The sequence below is a fragment of the Scyliorhinus torazame genome, chromosome 12, assembly GCF_047496885.1.
Source record: "Scyliorhinus torazame isolate Kashiwa2021f chromosome 12, sScyTor2.1, whole genome shotgun sequence".
In the NCBI taxonomy this organism is placed as follows: Eukaryota; Metazoa; Chordata; class Chondrichthyes; order Carcharhiniformes; family Scyliorhinidae; genus Scyliorhinus; species Scyliorhinus torazame.
Window position 1 is genome coordinate 79,093,161 of NC_092718.1, and position 14,939 is coordinate 79,108,099.

A 14,939-nucleotide genomic window follows, 5' to 3' on the forward strand; every position below is an offset into this window, starting at 1 on the left:
AGTCTCTGTACTTCAAAAATTTGCATTTCTTGTCTCTCCAAAATTGTATTAAAAAAAAAAAAGAAAATGAGGGAGTCACACATGGTGACAATCATAACGGGTAATTGGAGAAAGGAGAGAACGACTAATAAAACAAGATCTTAACCAAAGATAATAACAGATACTATGCTTGCATCCCCAGGGTTACACAGAAAACAGACAACACAGGATGAAGCAAGGACTGTTGACATGCGTTTGGATCATCGCTGGACTTCTGCAACTGCGCGTGGGCAATGGACTTTTGTTACAAACCCCACACCAGCCCCGAACACTATCACCCAACAGGCCACCGCCAGCCTGGACACTGCAACACACATAAAGACAGACATCGAAACCCACACCTGGTACGAAAACATTGCCAAATGGAACCCCCTTTCATACATACTCGAGGCCCTTCTAGTAATTGCAATAATCTACAGTGTCATTCAGACACTCCGACTCCGTAAATGGCGAGCAAAAGCCTCCCGCTCCCCGAAATATACAGTCCGAGCCCCCTTTGGAATTCTACAAAATTGAACTCATGCAACAATCGCTGCTAAAAATAAACCATGTTCCTCTTTAACTTTATTAGGATTAAGTAGAAATGTGATGCTGCTGTTTTAAATTTTGTACTGAATATAAGTTCTTTGATATTCACCAGCAGCATGAGAGTAGCTTAGATAGCGTTAGGTAGAGATCAACTGTGCGGATAAATTAAATGTAATAGTGACCTAAATTATAGTAACCGTTAAAGATGAATTAATTTATGAATGTATTAATGGAATATTAAGTAAATGTCCCAGACCATAAGATAGAGAGTAGAGTAGAACCTTGCCTTGACCAAGGGTGACCGCTCCACCAAGGATGAACAGGGATCAATAGTGTGTTCCACCACGCTTCGCGTTCAGGATCAAAAGGACGGAATGTAGCCATCTAAGATGGCCACCTGCAAAGGACCATGGGAATTATGGTCAACCCAGGACTCCGACAGATACACCGCCTATGTGTATCTAAAACACAGGTAACCAGACCTGACCGAAACCCCCGCTCGTTTACATTTCAATGACCCATTTTCCCAGGACAAAAGAACTCCAATCAAGCAATCGGTACAGCCACAGACTGATCGGTGCCACTCCCCTTACTCAGAAAGCACAACTGCCAAGGTCAATGACTGCTAAGGACCCGCCCAGCTACCAAGGCACCTGCCCCTTTATTGGCCGAAATGGAAGAGAGTGATCAGAGCCCTGTTGAACTATTGGGTCCAAGGTTAAGGACCGCCCCAAAGAGTGCGAAATCCCAGGGAGATAAGAGAGAGCGCAGCCATGTGTCCTGTCTCTCTTGGATGCGGCCTGTGCCTACCCAATTGCAGCAGGACCAACCAGCTAAGTACAAGACCAACGATCGCTACCTTATGGATGAGCCCAGCAGAGACAGAGCCACTTTCTTCGAACCAGCCAAGTGAAATCCAGAAAAAGGCCTTTCTCCATTTGCACAGTGCCGGTCGCCCTGAAGTTAAGTATAGGTTATTGTAGCTGATAGGTGTAGTTTAACTCTTAGTAGATATTGTGTTTGCATGTTGAGATAACTCTTGTGTATGTAAATAACCCATCTTTTGAACTAACTAACTGGTTGTGTGGTCATTTGATCAATATGAGGGAAAGGCTTGTGGTTCACCGAGATAAATAAATAGTGCAACACCTCCACTATCCCTGATCGGCCCTACTCTCACTCTGATCATCCTCTTATTTCTCACATCAGTGTAGAACGGCTTGTGTTTTCCCTAATCCTTCCCGCCAGGGCTTTTTCATGCCCCTTTCTAGCTCTCCTCAGTACATTTTTGAGTTCCGTCCTGGCTACCTTGTAACCGTCTAGAGCCAAGTCAAATCCTTGCTTCCTCAACCTTACACAAGCTTCCTTCTTCCTCTTGACTAGAAGCTCCGCTTCGTTTGTCATCCAAGGCTCCTTCGCCTTACCATTCCTTCCTCGTCTCAGTGGGACAAAACTATTCAGCACTCGCAGCAAGTGCTCCTTAAACAATCCCCACATTACTGTTGTGCATTTCCCCAAGAACAATTGTTCCCACTTTCTGCTACTCAGCTCCTGTCTAATAGCAGTATAATTTCCCCTCCCCCAATTAAATACCTTCCCATACTGTGTGTTCTTATCCCTCTCCATGGCTGTGGCAAAGGTCAAGGAGTTGTGGCCACTGTCACCGAAATTCTCTCCCACCGAGACATCTGAAACTTGGCCTGGTTTGTGCCGAGCACCAAGTCCAATATGGCCTCCCTGTAGAAGCCAGGTATTTCGAGTACAACTAGTATAGGTAAAAGATAGCTGTTTAAATACTCATTTTAAAAATGAGAATTTTAGCACACATAAATTCAGGACTTCAACATGATACATGAAACAGCATAAAATTCCATCATAGGTTATAACAGCACAGTTGCAAAACAATTTGACACTGCTTGTGCTAATTGTCAAGGACAAGGACTGAATACCATAGCAACATGAAGGCACCATTGTCCACAATGCAGATAACAGCTAAGCTCGCTTAAAACCAGTCTATTGCTGGTAAAGATTAGCAGAATATCACATTCCATAACATGTAGACATGAAACAATTAAAAAGCTGATGTTGCACATTGAAGATGGACGGCTTGCCATCAAATCAAATGTGTTTGAGTCTAACCCAAACCAATTAGGATTATATTGGGGTGTGATTAGATGACTTAAGACAGATATGAAAGTGTATAACTGAAAGGTTTCCGCCCGCCATTTTGGTGTTGTCTTTAGTGTTGTCTGTCCTTAATTTCTGTCTTTGATTCTGTCAGTGAGTCTTTCTGTAGTGTCTTGGTGTTGTGTTGTCTTTCTGTTAGTTTAGTCAGTTTTGTCCTTAATAGTCTTTCTGTTAGTTTTAGGTTTTGTCTTTTGGGGGTTCTGTCAGTCTGTGTCAGTGATGAAGTGCACTTTTGACTTTGGGTTTGAGTTTAGCTGAAGATTAGCTCTCTCTCTCTCTCTTCATGTTTCATTGCCAGACTTTGACCTTTTAAAAGTTACTTTCGAGCTGTCTGCCTAAGCAAAGAAAGATAATGTCTGTAATTCTCTGAAAGCTTCGAATTGTCTACGAATTGCCTTTTAAATGACTTTCAAATTGTAATCAAGCGACTACAAATAAAACAATTCTTTTTGGCACCTGAGAAGTTTTAACTGAAGTTTCTGCTGAGTCCCAGTATTCGCAAAGTGCTACTGGTAACCGAATAGTAGAAATAATACAAATTCCTTCAACTTTACACAGTCGAATAATACAAGGAATCCAACAACTTGGCATAGTCGAGAAATATTAAATCTTACAACTTGTCGTATTGCGCCAGGACTTTGATTCATCAACTAAGCTTCCCCCAAACTTGGCGTAGTTCGACAGGTTAAGATCCTAGAAATTAAAGATTTCTACACTCCCCACTAGTCGGCCTATCTACATATTGAGTCAGGAATCCTTCCTGTACACACCCGACAAAATCTGCTCCACCCAAACCATTTGCACTAAGGAGGTTCCAGTCAATATTAGGGAAGTTGAAGTCACCCATGAACAACACCTCTGTTACTTCAGCACTTTTCCAAGATCTGCCACCCAATCTGTTCCTCTATCTCTCTGCTGCAATTGGGGGGGTCTATAGAAAACACCCAATAAAGTCGCTGCTCCTTTCTTGTTTCTGACTTCCACTCATACTGACTCAGTAGACAAACCCTCCTCAACTACCTCCTTTTCTGCAGCTGTGGTGCACTCCCGAATTAACAATGCTACTCCCCCTCCTCTTTTACCTCTCTCCCTATTTTTCTGAAAACATCTAAACCCCAGAACATCTAACAACCATTCCTGCCCCTGTGAAATCCATGTCTCCGTAATGGCGACAACATCATAGTTCCTTGTCCTGATCCATGCTCTAAGTTCATCTCCCTTATTCCTGACACTCCTTGCATTGAAACAGACACACTTTAACCCATTCCACTGAGTGCAACAGGAGGAAGCTATTCAGCCCCCTTCAGCCTGTTACACAAGAACAGGAGGAGGCCATTTAGTCCTCTCGAGCCTGTTACACAAGAACATGAAGAGGCTCATTCAGCCCCTCAAAACTGTTCCAGAGGAACAGTAGGAAGCTCATTCAGTCCCTCGAACCTGTGACAGAAGAACAGGAGGAGGCCCATTCAGCCCCTCGAACCTATTACACAGGAACAGGTCCATTCAACCCTTCGGGCCTGTTACACAGGAACAGGAGGAGGCCCATTTAGCCCCCTCGAACCTGTTACACAGGAACAGGAGGAGGCCCATTCTGCCCCCTCGAGCCTGTTACACAGGAACAGGAGGAGGTCCATTTAGCCCCCTCGAATCTGTTACACAGGAACAGGGAGGCCCATTCTGCCCCCTCAAGCCTGTCACACAGGAACAGGAGGAGGCCCATTCAGCCCCCTCGAGCCTGTTACACAGGAACAGGAGGAAATCCATTCAGCCCCTTGAGCCAGTTACACAGGAAAAGGCCCATTCAGCCCCTCGAGCCTGTTACAGAGGAATAAGAGGAGGCCCATTCAGCCCCCTCGAGCTTGTTACACCGGAACAGGAGGAGGCCCATTCAGCCCCCTCGAGCTTGTTACACCGGAACAGGAGGAGGCCCATTCAGCCCCCTCGAGCCTATTACACAGGAACAGGTCCATTCAACCCATCGGGCCTGTTACACAGGAACAGGAGGAGGCCCATTTAGCCCCTTGAGCCTGTTGCACAGGAACTGGAGGAGGCCCATTCAGCCCCTTCGAACCTGTTACACAGGAACAGGAAGAGGCCCATTCTGCCCCCTCGAGCCTGTTACACAGGAACAGGAGGAGGCCCATTCTGCCCCCTCGAGCCTGTTACACAGGAAAAGGAGGAGGCCCATTCAGCCCCCTCGAGCCTGTCACACAGGAACAGGAGGAGGCCCATTCTGCCCCCTCGAGCCTGTTACACAGGAACAGGAGGAGGCCCATTCTGCCCCCTCGAGCCTGTTACACAGGAACAGGAGGAGGCCCATTCAGCCCCCTCGAGCCTGTTACACAGGAACAGGAGGAGGCCCATTCAGCCCCCTCGAGCCTGTTACACAGGAACAGGAGGAGGCCCATTCAGCCCCCTCGAGCCTGTTACACAGGAACAGGAGGAGGCCCATTTAGCCCTTCGAGCCTGTTACACAGGAAGAGGAGGAGGCCCATTCAGCCTCCTCGAGCCTGTTACACAGGAAGAGGAGGATGCCTATTCAGCCCCCGCGAGCCTGTTACACAGGAAGAGGAGGAGGCTGTTCGCGTGTCTGATATTTATGCCTCAACCCACGCCACTGACCACCAAAAGGAAAACATAGGGTGGATCTGGGACCCGAGCAAGCGGCTGTTTGCGGAATCCTGCCATGGGCAAATCAGGCACGCGCATTTCCTACATGGGCAACAGCTGCCACCCTGCCGTGCAACAAAACAAAAGTCGCTGGTTGTCTGAGAAATGCGTTGGGGAGTTCTGGAGATGGCGCAAGGCAGGGCTGCCCCCATCTGGTCTCGTTAATTGTGATTCCACCCTCGGCCTGAACTCATCAGATAGCGAGTGACCCGAACGGCATGGTGTCTCCCAGCCCTGCCGCCCGCGCGGCTCAATAAACAGGCGAGTGCTGGCATTTGCTTCCTTGTTTGTGTGTGCGCATGTTTGTGTCTTTTAATTAAAGATTTTTTACATTATTTGAAATGTTTTTTTTTTCCGATCACGTCCATATGCAAGGAGTGCCTCGTTCAGTCCAGCAGATATATTCCTGATTCCGGTTCTGGGATTGGGAAGTAGCCATTGTGCCACCACCTTATCTGTACGTGGGGACCACCTTCTCATCCTTGAGGTAGCGGAATCCAACGTTGCACCGTGCTGTGTTCTCCCTGGTCTGTTTCAGCCACAGCAGGATGACGATCAGCACAGCCACGCTGCAAAATGTGAAAGACAGCGGAACAAGAACATTAGAACTTTCAATTCGCAGTCTCCCTTCAAACTGCAAATCAGCGGGTGTATATAGTTACGGACGGTCAGCACTGAGGAAGCGCCATACTGTCAGAGGGTCAGTACTGAGGGAGCGCCACATTGTCAGAGGGTCAGCACTGAGGGAGTGCTGCACTGTCAGAGGGTCAGTACTGAGGGAGCGCCACATTGTCAGAGGGTCAGTACTGAGGGAGCGCCACATTGTCAGAGGGTCAGTACTGAGGGAGCGCCACACTGTCAGAGGGTCAGTACTGAGGGAGTGCTGCACTGTCGGAGGGTCAGTACTGAGGGAGTGCTGTACTGTCAGAGGGTCAGTACTGAGGGAGTTCTGCACTGTCAGAGGGTCAGTACTGAGGGAGCGCCGCACTGTCAGAGGGTCAGTACTGAGGGAGTGCTGCACTGTCAGAGGGTCAGTACTGAGGGAGTTCTGCACTGTCAGAGGGTCAGTACTGAGGGAGTTCTGCACTGTCAGAGGGTCAGTACTGAGGGAGTGCTGCACTGTCAGAGGGTCAGTACTGAGGGAGTTCTGCACTGTCAGAGGATCAGTACTGAGGGAGCACCATACTGTCAGAGGGTCAGTACTGAGGGAGTGTTGCACTGTCAGAGGGTCAGTACGGAGGGAGTGCTGCACTGTCAGAGGGTCAGTACCGAGGAAGTGCTGAACTGCCAGAGGGTCAGTACTGGGGAGTGCTGCACTGTCAGAGCGTCAGTATTGAAGGGGGGCTGCATTGTCAGAGGGTCAGTACTGAGGGAGTGCTGCACTGTCAGAGCACCAGTACTGAGGGAGTGCTGCACTGTCAGAGTGTCAATACTGAGGGAGTGCTGCACTGTCAGAGGTTCAGTACTGAGGGAGTGCTGCACTGTCAGAGGGTCAGTACTGAGGAAGTGCTGGACTGTCAGAGGGTCAATACTGAGCGAGTGCTGCACTGTCAGAGAGTCAGTACTGAGGGAGAGCTGCACTGTCAGAGGGTCAATACTGAGGGAGTGCTGCATTGTCAGAGAGTCAGTACTGAGGGAGAGCTGCACTGTCAGAGGGTCAATACTGAGGGAGTGCCGCACTGTCGGAGGGTCAGTACTGAGGGAATGATGCACAGTCAGAGGCTCAGTATTGAGGGAGTGCTGCACTGTCAGAGAGTCAGTACTGAGGGAGTGCTGCACTGTCAGAGAGTCAGTACTGAGGGAGTGCTGCACTGTCAGAGGGTCAGTACTGAGAGGGAATGCTGCACTGTCAGAGGGTCAGTACTGAGGGAGTGCTGCACTGTCAGAGAGTCAGTACTGAGGGAGAGCTGCACTGTCAGAGGGTCAGTACTGAGGGAGTGCTGCACTGTCCGTGGGTCAGTACTGAGGGAATGATGCACAGTCAGAGGCTCAGTACTGAGGGAGTGCTGCACTGTCAGAGAGTCAGTACTGAGGGAGTACTGCACTGTCAGAGGGTCAGTACTGAGGGAGTGCTGCACTGTCAGAGGGTCAGTACTGAGAGGGAATGCTGCACTGTCAGAGGGTGAGTACTGAGGGAATGCAGCACTGTCAGAGGGTCAGTACTGAGGGAGTGCTGCACTGTCAGAGGGTCAGTACTGAGAGGGAATGCTGCACTGTCAGAGGGTGAGTACTGAGAGAATGCTGCACTGTCAGAGGGTCAGTACTGAGGGAGTGCTGCACTCTCAGAGGGTCAGTACTGAGAGGGAATGCTGCACTGTCAGAGGGTGAGTACTGAGGGAGTGCCGCACTGTCAGAGGGCCAGTACTGAGAGGGAATGCTGCATTCTCTTGTCAGAGGGTGAGTACTGAGGGAGTGCCGCACTGTCAGAGGGTCAGTACTGAGGGACTGCTGCATTGTCAGAGGGTCAGTACTGAGGGAGTACTGCACTGTCAGAGGGTCAGTACTGAGGGAGTGCTGCACTGTCAGAGAGTCAGTACTGAGGGAGTGCTGCACTGCCAGAGGGTCAGTACTGAGGGTGTGCTGCACTGTCAGAGGGTCAGTACTGAGGGAGTGCTGCACTGTCAGAGGGTCAGTACTGAGGGAGTGCTGCACTGTCAGAGAGTCAGTACTGAGGGAGTGCTGCACTGTCGAAGGATCACTACTGAGGGAGTGCTGCACTGTTGAAGGGGGCAGCCTCACCGAAGAGTTATTGAACTATCTATTCTATTCTCGTGAGCATTGTCAGAGGATCAGTACTGAGGGAGTACTGCACTGTAAGAGGGTCAGTACTGAGGGAGTGCTGCACTGCCAGAGGGTCAGTACTGAGGGTGTGCTGCACTGTCAAAGGGTCAGTACTGAGGGAGTGCTGCACTGTCAGAGAGTCAGTACTGAGGGAGTGCTGCACTGTCAGAGGGTCAGTACTGAGAGGGAATGCTGCACTGTCAGAGGGTGAGTACTGAGGGAATGCAGCACTGTCAGAGGGTCAGTACTGATGGAGTGCTGCACTGTCAGAGGGTCAGTACTGAGAGGGAATGCTGCACTGTCAGAGGGTGAGTACGGAGAGAATGCTGCACTGTCAGGGGGTCAGTACTGAGGGAGTGCTGCACTCTCAGAGGGTCAGTACTGAGAGGGAATGCTGCACTGTCAGAGGGTGAGTACTGAGGGAGTGCCGCACTGTCAGAGGGTCAGTACAGAGGGACTGCTGCATTGTCAGAGGGTCAGTAATGAGGGAGTACTGCACTGTCAGAGGGTCAGTACTGAGGGAGTGCTGCACTGCCAGAGGGTCAGTACTGAGGGTGTGCTGCACTGACAGAGGGTCAGTACTGAGGGACTGCTGCATTGTCAGAGGATCAGTACTGAGCGAGTACTGCACTGTCAGAGGGTCAGTACTGAGGGAGTGCTGCACTGCCAGAGGGTCAGTACTGAGGGTGTGCTGCACTGTCAGAGGGTCAGTACTGAGGGAGTGCTGCACTGTTGAAGGGGGCAGCCTCACAGAAGAGTTATTGAACTATCTATTCTATTCTCGTGAGCATTGTCAGAGGATCAGTACTGAGGGAGTACTGCACTGTCAGAGGGTCTGTACTGAGGGAGTGCTGCACTGTCAGAGGGTCAGTACTGAGGGAGTGCTGCACTGTGAGAGGGTCAGTACTGAGGGAGTGCTGCACTGTCAGAGGGTCTGTACTGAGGGAGTGCTGCACTGTCAGAGGGTCTGTACCGAGGGAGTGCTGCACTGTCAGAGGGTCAGTACTGAGGGAGTGATGCACTGTCAGAGAGTCAGTACTGAGGGAGTGCTGCACTGTCAGAGAGTCAGTACTGAGGGAGTGCTGCACTGTCAGAGGGTCAGTACTGAGAGGGAATGCTGCACTGTCAGAGGGTGAGTACTGAGGGAATGCAGCACTGTCAGAGGGTCAGTACTGATGGAGTGCTGCACTGTCAGAGGGTCAGTACTGAGAGGGAATGCTGCACTGTCAGAGGGTGAGTACGGAGAGAATGCTGCACTGTCAGAGAGTCAGTACTGAGGGAGTGCTGCACTGTCAGAGGGTCAGTACTGAGGGAGTTCTGCACTGTCAGAGGGTCAGTACTGAGGGAGTGCTGCACTGTCAGAGGATCAGTACTGAGGGAGCGCCATACTGTCAGAGGGTCAGTACTGAGGGAGTGTTGCACTGTCAGAGGGTCAGTACGGAGGGAGTGCTGCACTGTCAGAGGGTCAGTACCGAGGAAGTGCTGAACTGCCAGAGGGTCAGTACTGGGGAGTGCTGCACTGTCAGAGCGTCAGTATTGAAGGGGGGCTGCATTGTCAGAGGGTCAGTACTGAGGGAGTGCTGCACTGTCAGAGCACCAGTACTGAGGGAGTGCTGCACTGTCAGAGTGTCAATACTGAGGGAGTGCTGCACTGTCAGAGGTTCAGTACTGAGGGAGTGCTGCACTGTCAGAGGGTCAGTACTGAGGAAGTGCTGGACTGTCAGAGGGTCAATACTGAGCGAGTGCTGCACTGTCAGAGAGCCAGTACTGAGGGAGAGCTGCACTGTCAGAGGGTCAATACTGAGGGAGTGCTGCATTGTCAGAGAGTCAGTACTGAGGGAGAGCTGCACTGTCAGAGGGTCAATACTGAGGGAGTGCCGCACTGTCGGAGGGTCAGTACTGAGGGAATGATGCACAGTCAGAGGCTCAGTATTGAGGGAGTGCTGCACTGTCAGAGAGTCAGTACTGAGGGAGTGCTGCACTGTCAGAGAGTCAGTACTGAGGGAGTGCTGCACTGTCAGAGGGTCAGTACTGAGAGGGAATGCTGCACTGTCAGAGGGTCAGTACTGAGGGAGTGCTGCACTGTCAGAGAGTCAGTACTGACGGAGAGCTGCACTGTCAGAGGGTCAGTACTGAGGGAGTGCTGCACTGTCCGTGGGTCAGTACTGAGGGAATGATGCACAGTCAGAGGCTCAGTACTGAGGGAGTGCTGCACTGTCAGAGAGTCAGTACTGAGGGAGTACTGCACTGTCAGAGGGTCAGTACTGAGGGAGTGCTGCACTGTCAGAGGGTCAGTACTGAGAGGGAATGCTGCACTGTCAGAGGGTGAGTACTGAGGGAATGCAGCACTGTCAGAGGGTCAGTACTGAGGGAGTGCTGCACTGTCAGAGGGTCAGTACTGAGAGGGAATGCTGCACTGTCAGAGGGTGAGTACTGAGAGAATGCTGCACTGTCAGAGGGTGAGTACTGAGGGAGTGCCGCACTGTCAGAGGGCCAGTACTGAGAGGGAATGCTGCATTCTCTTGTCAGAGGGTGAGTACTGAGGGAGTGCCGCACTGTCAGAGGGTCAGTACTGAGGGACTGCTGCATTGTCAGAGGGTCAGTACTGAGGGAGTACTGCACTGTCAGAGGGTCAGTACTGAGGGAGTGCTGCACTGTCAGAGAGTCAGTACTGAGGGAGTACTGCACTGCCAGAGGGTCAGTACTGAGGGTGTGCTGCACTGTCAGAGGGTCAGTACTGAGGGAGTGCTGCACTGTCAGAGGGTCAGTACTGAGGGAGTGCTGCACTGTCAGAGAGTCAGTACTGAGGGAGTGCTGCACTGTCGAAGGATCACTACTGAGGGAGTGCTGCACTGTTGAAGGGGGCAGCCTCACCGAAGAGTTATTGAACTATCTATTCTATTCTAGTGAGCATTGTCAGAGGATCAGTACTGAGGGAGTACTGCACTGTAAGAGGGTCAGTACTGAGGGAGTGCTGCACTGCCAGAGGGTCAGTACTGAGGGTGTGCTGCACTGTCAAAGGGTCAGTACTGAGGGAGTGCTGCATTGTCAAAGAGTCAGTACTGAGGGAGTGCTGCACTGTCAGAGGGTCAGTACTGAGAGGGAATGCTGCACTGTCAGAGGGTGAGTACTGAGGGAATGCAGCACTGTCAGAGGGTCAGTACTGATGGAGTGCTGCACTGTCAGAGGGTCAGTACTGAGAGGGAATGCTGCACTGTCAGAGGGTGAGTACGGAGAGAATGCTGCACTGTCAGGGGGTCAGTACTGAGGGAGTGCTGCACTCTCAGAGGGTCAGTACTGAGAGGGAATGCTGCACTGTCAGAGGGTGAGTACTGAGGGAGTGCCGCACTGTCAGAGGGTCAGTACAGAGGGACTGCTGCATTGTCAGAGGGTCAGTAATGAGGGAGTACTGAACTGTCAGAGGGTCAGTACTGAGGGAGTGCTGCACTGCCAGAGGGTCAGTACTGAGGGTGTGCTGCACTGACTGAGGGTCAGTACTGAGGGACTGCTGCATTGTCAGAGGATCAGTACTGAGCGAGTACTGCACTGTCAGAGGCTCAGTACTGAGGGAGTGCTGCACTGCCAGAGGGTCAGTACTGAGGGTGTGCTGCACTGTCAGAGGGTCAGTACTGAGGGAGTGCTGCACTGTTGAAGGGGGCAGCCTCACCGAAGAGTTATTGAACTATCTATTCTATTCTCGTGAGCATTGTCAGAGGATCAGTACTGAGGGAGTACTGCACTGTCAGAGGGTCTGTACTGAGGGAGTGCTGCACTGTCAGAGGGTCAGTACTGAGGGAGTGCTGCACTGTGAGAGGGTCAGTACTGAGGGAGTGCTGCACTGTCAGAGGGTCTGTACTGAGGGAGTGCTGCACTGTCAGAGGGTCTGTACCGAGGGAGTGCTGCACTGTCAGAGGGTCAGTACTGAGGGAGTGATGCACTGTCAGAGAGTCAGTACTGAGGGAGTGCTGCACTGTCAGAGAGTCAGTACTGAGGGAGTGCTGCACTGTCAGAGGGTCAGTACTGAGAGGGAATGCTGCACTGTCAGAGGGTGAGTACTGAGGGAATGCAGCACTGTCAGAGGGTCAGTACTGATGGAGTGCTGCACTGTCAGAGGGTCAGTACTGAGAGGGAATGCTGCACTGTCAGAGGGTGAGTACGGAGAGAATGCTGCACTGTCAGAGAGTCAGTACTGAGGGAGTGCTGCACTGTCAGAGGGTCAGTACTGAGGGAGTTCTGCACTGTCAGAGGGTCAGTACTGAGGGAGTGCTGCACTGTCAGAGGATCAGTACTGAGGGAGCGCCATACTGTCAGAGGGTCAGTACTGAGGGAGTGTTGCACTGTCAGAGGGTCAGTACGGAGGGAGTGCTGCACTGTCAGAGGGTCAGTACCGAGGAAGTGCTGAACTGCCAGAGGGTCAGTACTGGGGAGTGCTGCACTGTCAGAGCGTCAGTATTGAAGGGGGGCTGCATTGTCAGAGGGTCAGTACTGAGGGAGTGCTGCACTGTCAGAGCACCAGTACTGAGGGAGTGCTGCACTGTCAGAGTGTCAATACTGAGGGAGTGCTGCACTGTCAGAGGTTCAGTACTGAGGGAGTGCTGCACTGTCAGAGGGTCAGTACTGAGGAAGTGCTGGACTGTCAGAGGGTCAATACTGAGCGAGTGCTGCACTGTCAGAGAGTCAGTACTGAGGGAGAGCTGCACTGTCAGAGGGTCAATACTGAGGGAGTGCTGCATTGTCAGAGAGTCAGTACTGAGGGAGAGCTGCACTGTCAGAGGGTCAATACTGAGGGAGTGCCGCACTGTCGGAGGGTCAGTACTGAGGGAATGATGCACAGTCAGAGGCTCAGTATTGAGGGAGTGCTGCACTGTCAGAGAGTCAGTACTGAGGGAGTGCTGCACTGTCAGAGAGTCAGTACTGAGGGAGTGCTGCACTGTCAGAGGCTCAGTACTGAGGGAGTGCTGCACTGTCAGAGAGTCAGTACTGAGGGAGAGCTGCACTGTCAGAGGGTCAGTACTGAGGGAGTGCTGCACTGTCCGTGGGTCAGTACTGAGGGAATGATGCACAGTCAGAGGCTCAGTACTGAGGGAGTGCTGCACTGTCAGAGAGTCAGTACTGAGGGAGTACTGCACTGTCAGAGGGTCAGTACTGAGGGAGTGCTGCACTGTCAGAGGGTCAGTACTGAGAGGGAATGCTGCACTGTCAGAGGGTGAGTACTGAGGGAATGCAGCACTGTCAGAGGGTCAGTACTGAGGGAGTGCTGCACTGTCAGAGGGTCAGTACTGAGAGGGAATGCTGCACTGTCAGAGGGTGAGTACTGAGAGAATGCTGCAAGGTCAGAGGGTCAGTACTGAGGGAGTGCTGCACTCTCAGAGGGTCAGTACTGAGAGGGAATGCTGCACTGTCAGAGGGTGAGTACTGAGGGAGTGCCGCACTGTCAGAGGGCCAGTACTGAGAGGGAATGCTGCATTCTCTTGTCAGAGGGTGAGTACTGAGTGAGTGCCGCACTGTCAGAGGGTCAGTACTGAGGGACTGCTGCATTGTCAGAGGGTCAGTACTGAGGGAGTACTGCACTGTCAGAGGGTCAGTACTGAGGGAGTGCTGCACTGTCAGAGGGTCAGTACTGAGGGAGTGCTGCACTGCCAGAGGGTCAGTACTGAGGGTGTGCTGCACTGTCAGAGGGTCAGTACTGAGGGAGTGCTGCACTGTCAGAGGGTCAGTACTGAGGGAGTGCTGCACTGTCAGAGAGTCAGTACTGAGGGAGTGCTGCACTGTCGAAGGATCACTACTGAGGGAGTGCTGCACTGTTGAAGGGGGCAGCCTCACCGAAGAGTTATTGAACTATCTATTCTATTCTTGTGAGCATTGTCAGAGGATCAGTACTGAGGGAGTACTGCACTGTAAGAGGGTCAGTACTGAGGGAGTGCTGCACTGCCAGAGGGTCAGTACTGAGGGTGTGCTGCACTGTCAAAGGGTCAGTACTGAGGGAGTGCTGCACTGTCAGAGAGTCAGTACTGAGGGAGTGCTGCACTGTCAGAGGGTCAGTACTGAGAGGGAATGCTGCACTGTCAGGGGTGAGTACTGAGGGAATGCAGCACTGTCAGAGGGTCAGTACTGATGGAGTGCTGCACTGTCAGAGGGTCAGTACTGAGAGGGAATGCTGCACTGTCAGAGGGTGAGTACGGAGAGAATGCTGCACTGTCAGGGGGTCAGTACTGAGGGAGTGCTGCACTCTCAGAGGGTCAGTACTGAGAGGGAATGCTGCACTGTCAGAGGGTGAGTACTGAGGGAGTGCCGCACTGTCAGAGGGTCAGTACTGAGGGAGTGCTGCACTGTCAGAGGGTCAGTACTGAGGGAGTGCTGCACTGTCAGAGGGTCAGTACTGAGAGGGAATGCTGCATTGTCTTGTCAGAGGGTGAGTACTGAGGGAGTGCCGCACTGTCAGAGGGTCAGTACTGAGGGACTGCTGCATTGTCAGAGGGTCAGTACTGAGGGAGTACTGCACTGTCAGAGGGTCAGTACTGAGGGAGTGCTGCACTGCCAGAGGGTCAGTACTGAGGGTGTGCTGCACTGTCAGAGGGTCAGTACTGAGGGACTGCTGCATTGTCAGAGGATCAGTACTGAGCGAGTACTGCACTGTCAGAGGGTCAGTACTGAGGGAGTGCTGCACTGCCAGAGGGTCAGTACTGAGGGTGTGCTGCACTGTCAGAGGGTCAGTACTGAGGGAGTGCTGCACT

At 51.9% G+C, this 14,939-nt stretch overlaps 1 protein-coding gene across 2 annotated transcripts in view; it reads right to left on the reverse strand.

The window, feature by feature from the left end:
• Positions 1 to 5,712: 5,712 nt before the first annotated feature.
• LOC140387197 (uncharacterized) overlaps positions 5,713 to 14,939 on the reverse strand; it is a 92,372-nt gene continuing 83,145 nt past the window's right edge. For both annotated transcript variants that reach the window (XM_072470177.1, XM_072470176.1), the window contains one exon: positions 5,713 to 5,993. In XM_072470177.1, coding sequence (XP_072326278.1) covers positions 5,876 to 5,993 — 118 coding nt within the window. In that variant the 3' untranslated portion in view covers positions 5,713 to 5,875. The remainder of the gene's footprint in view (positions 5,994 to 14,939) is intronic.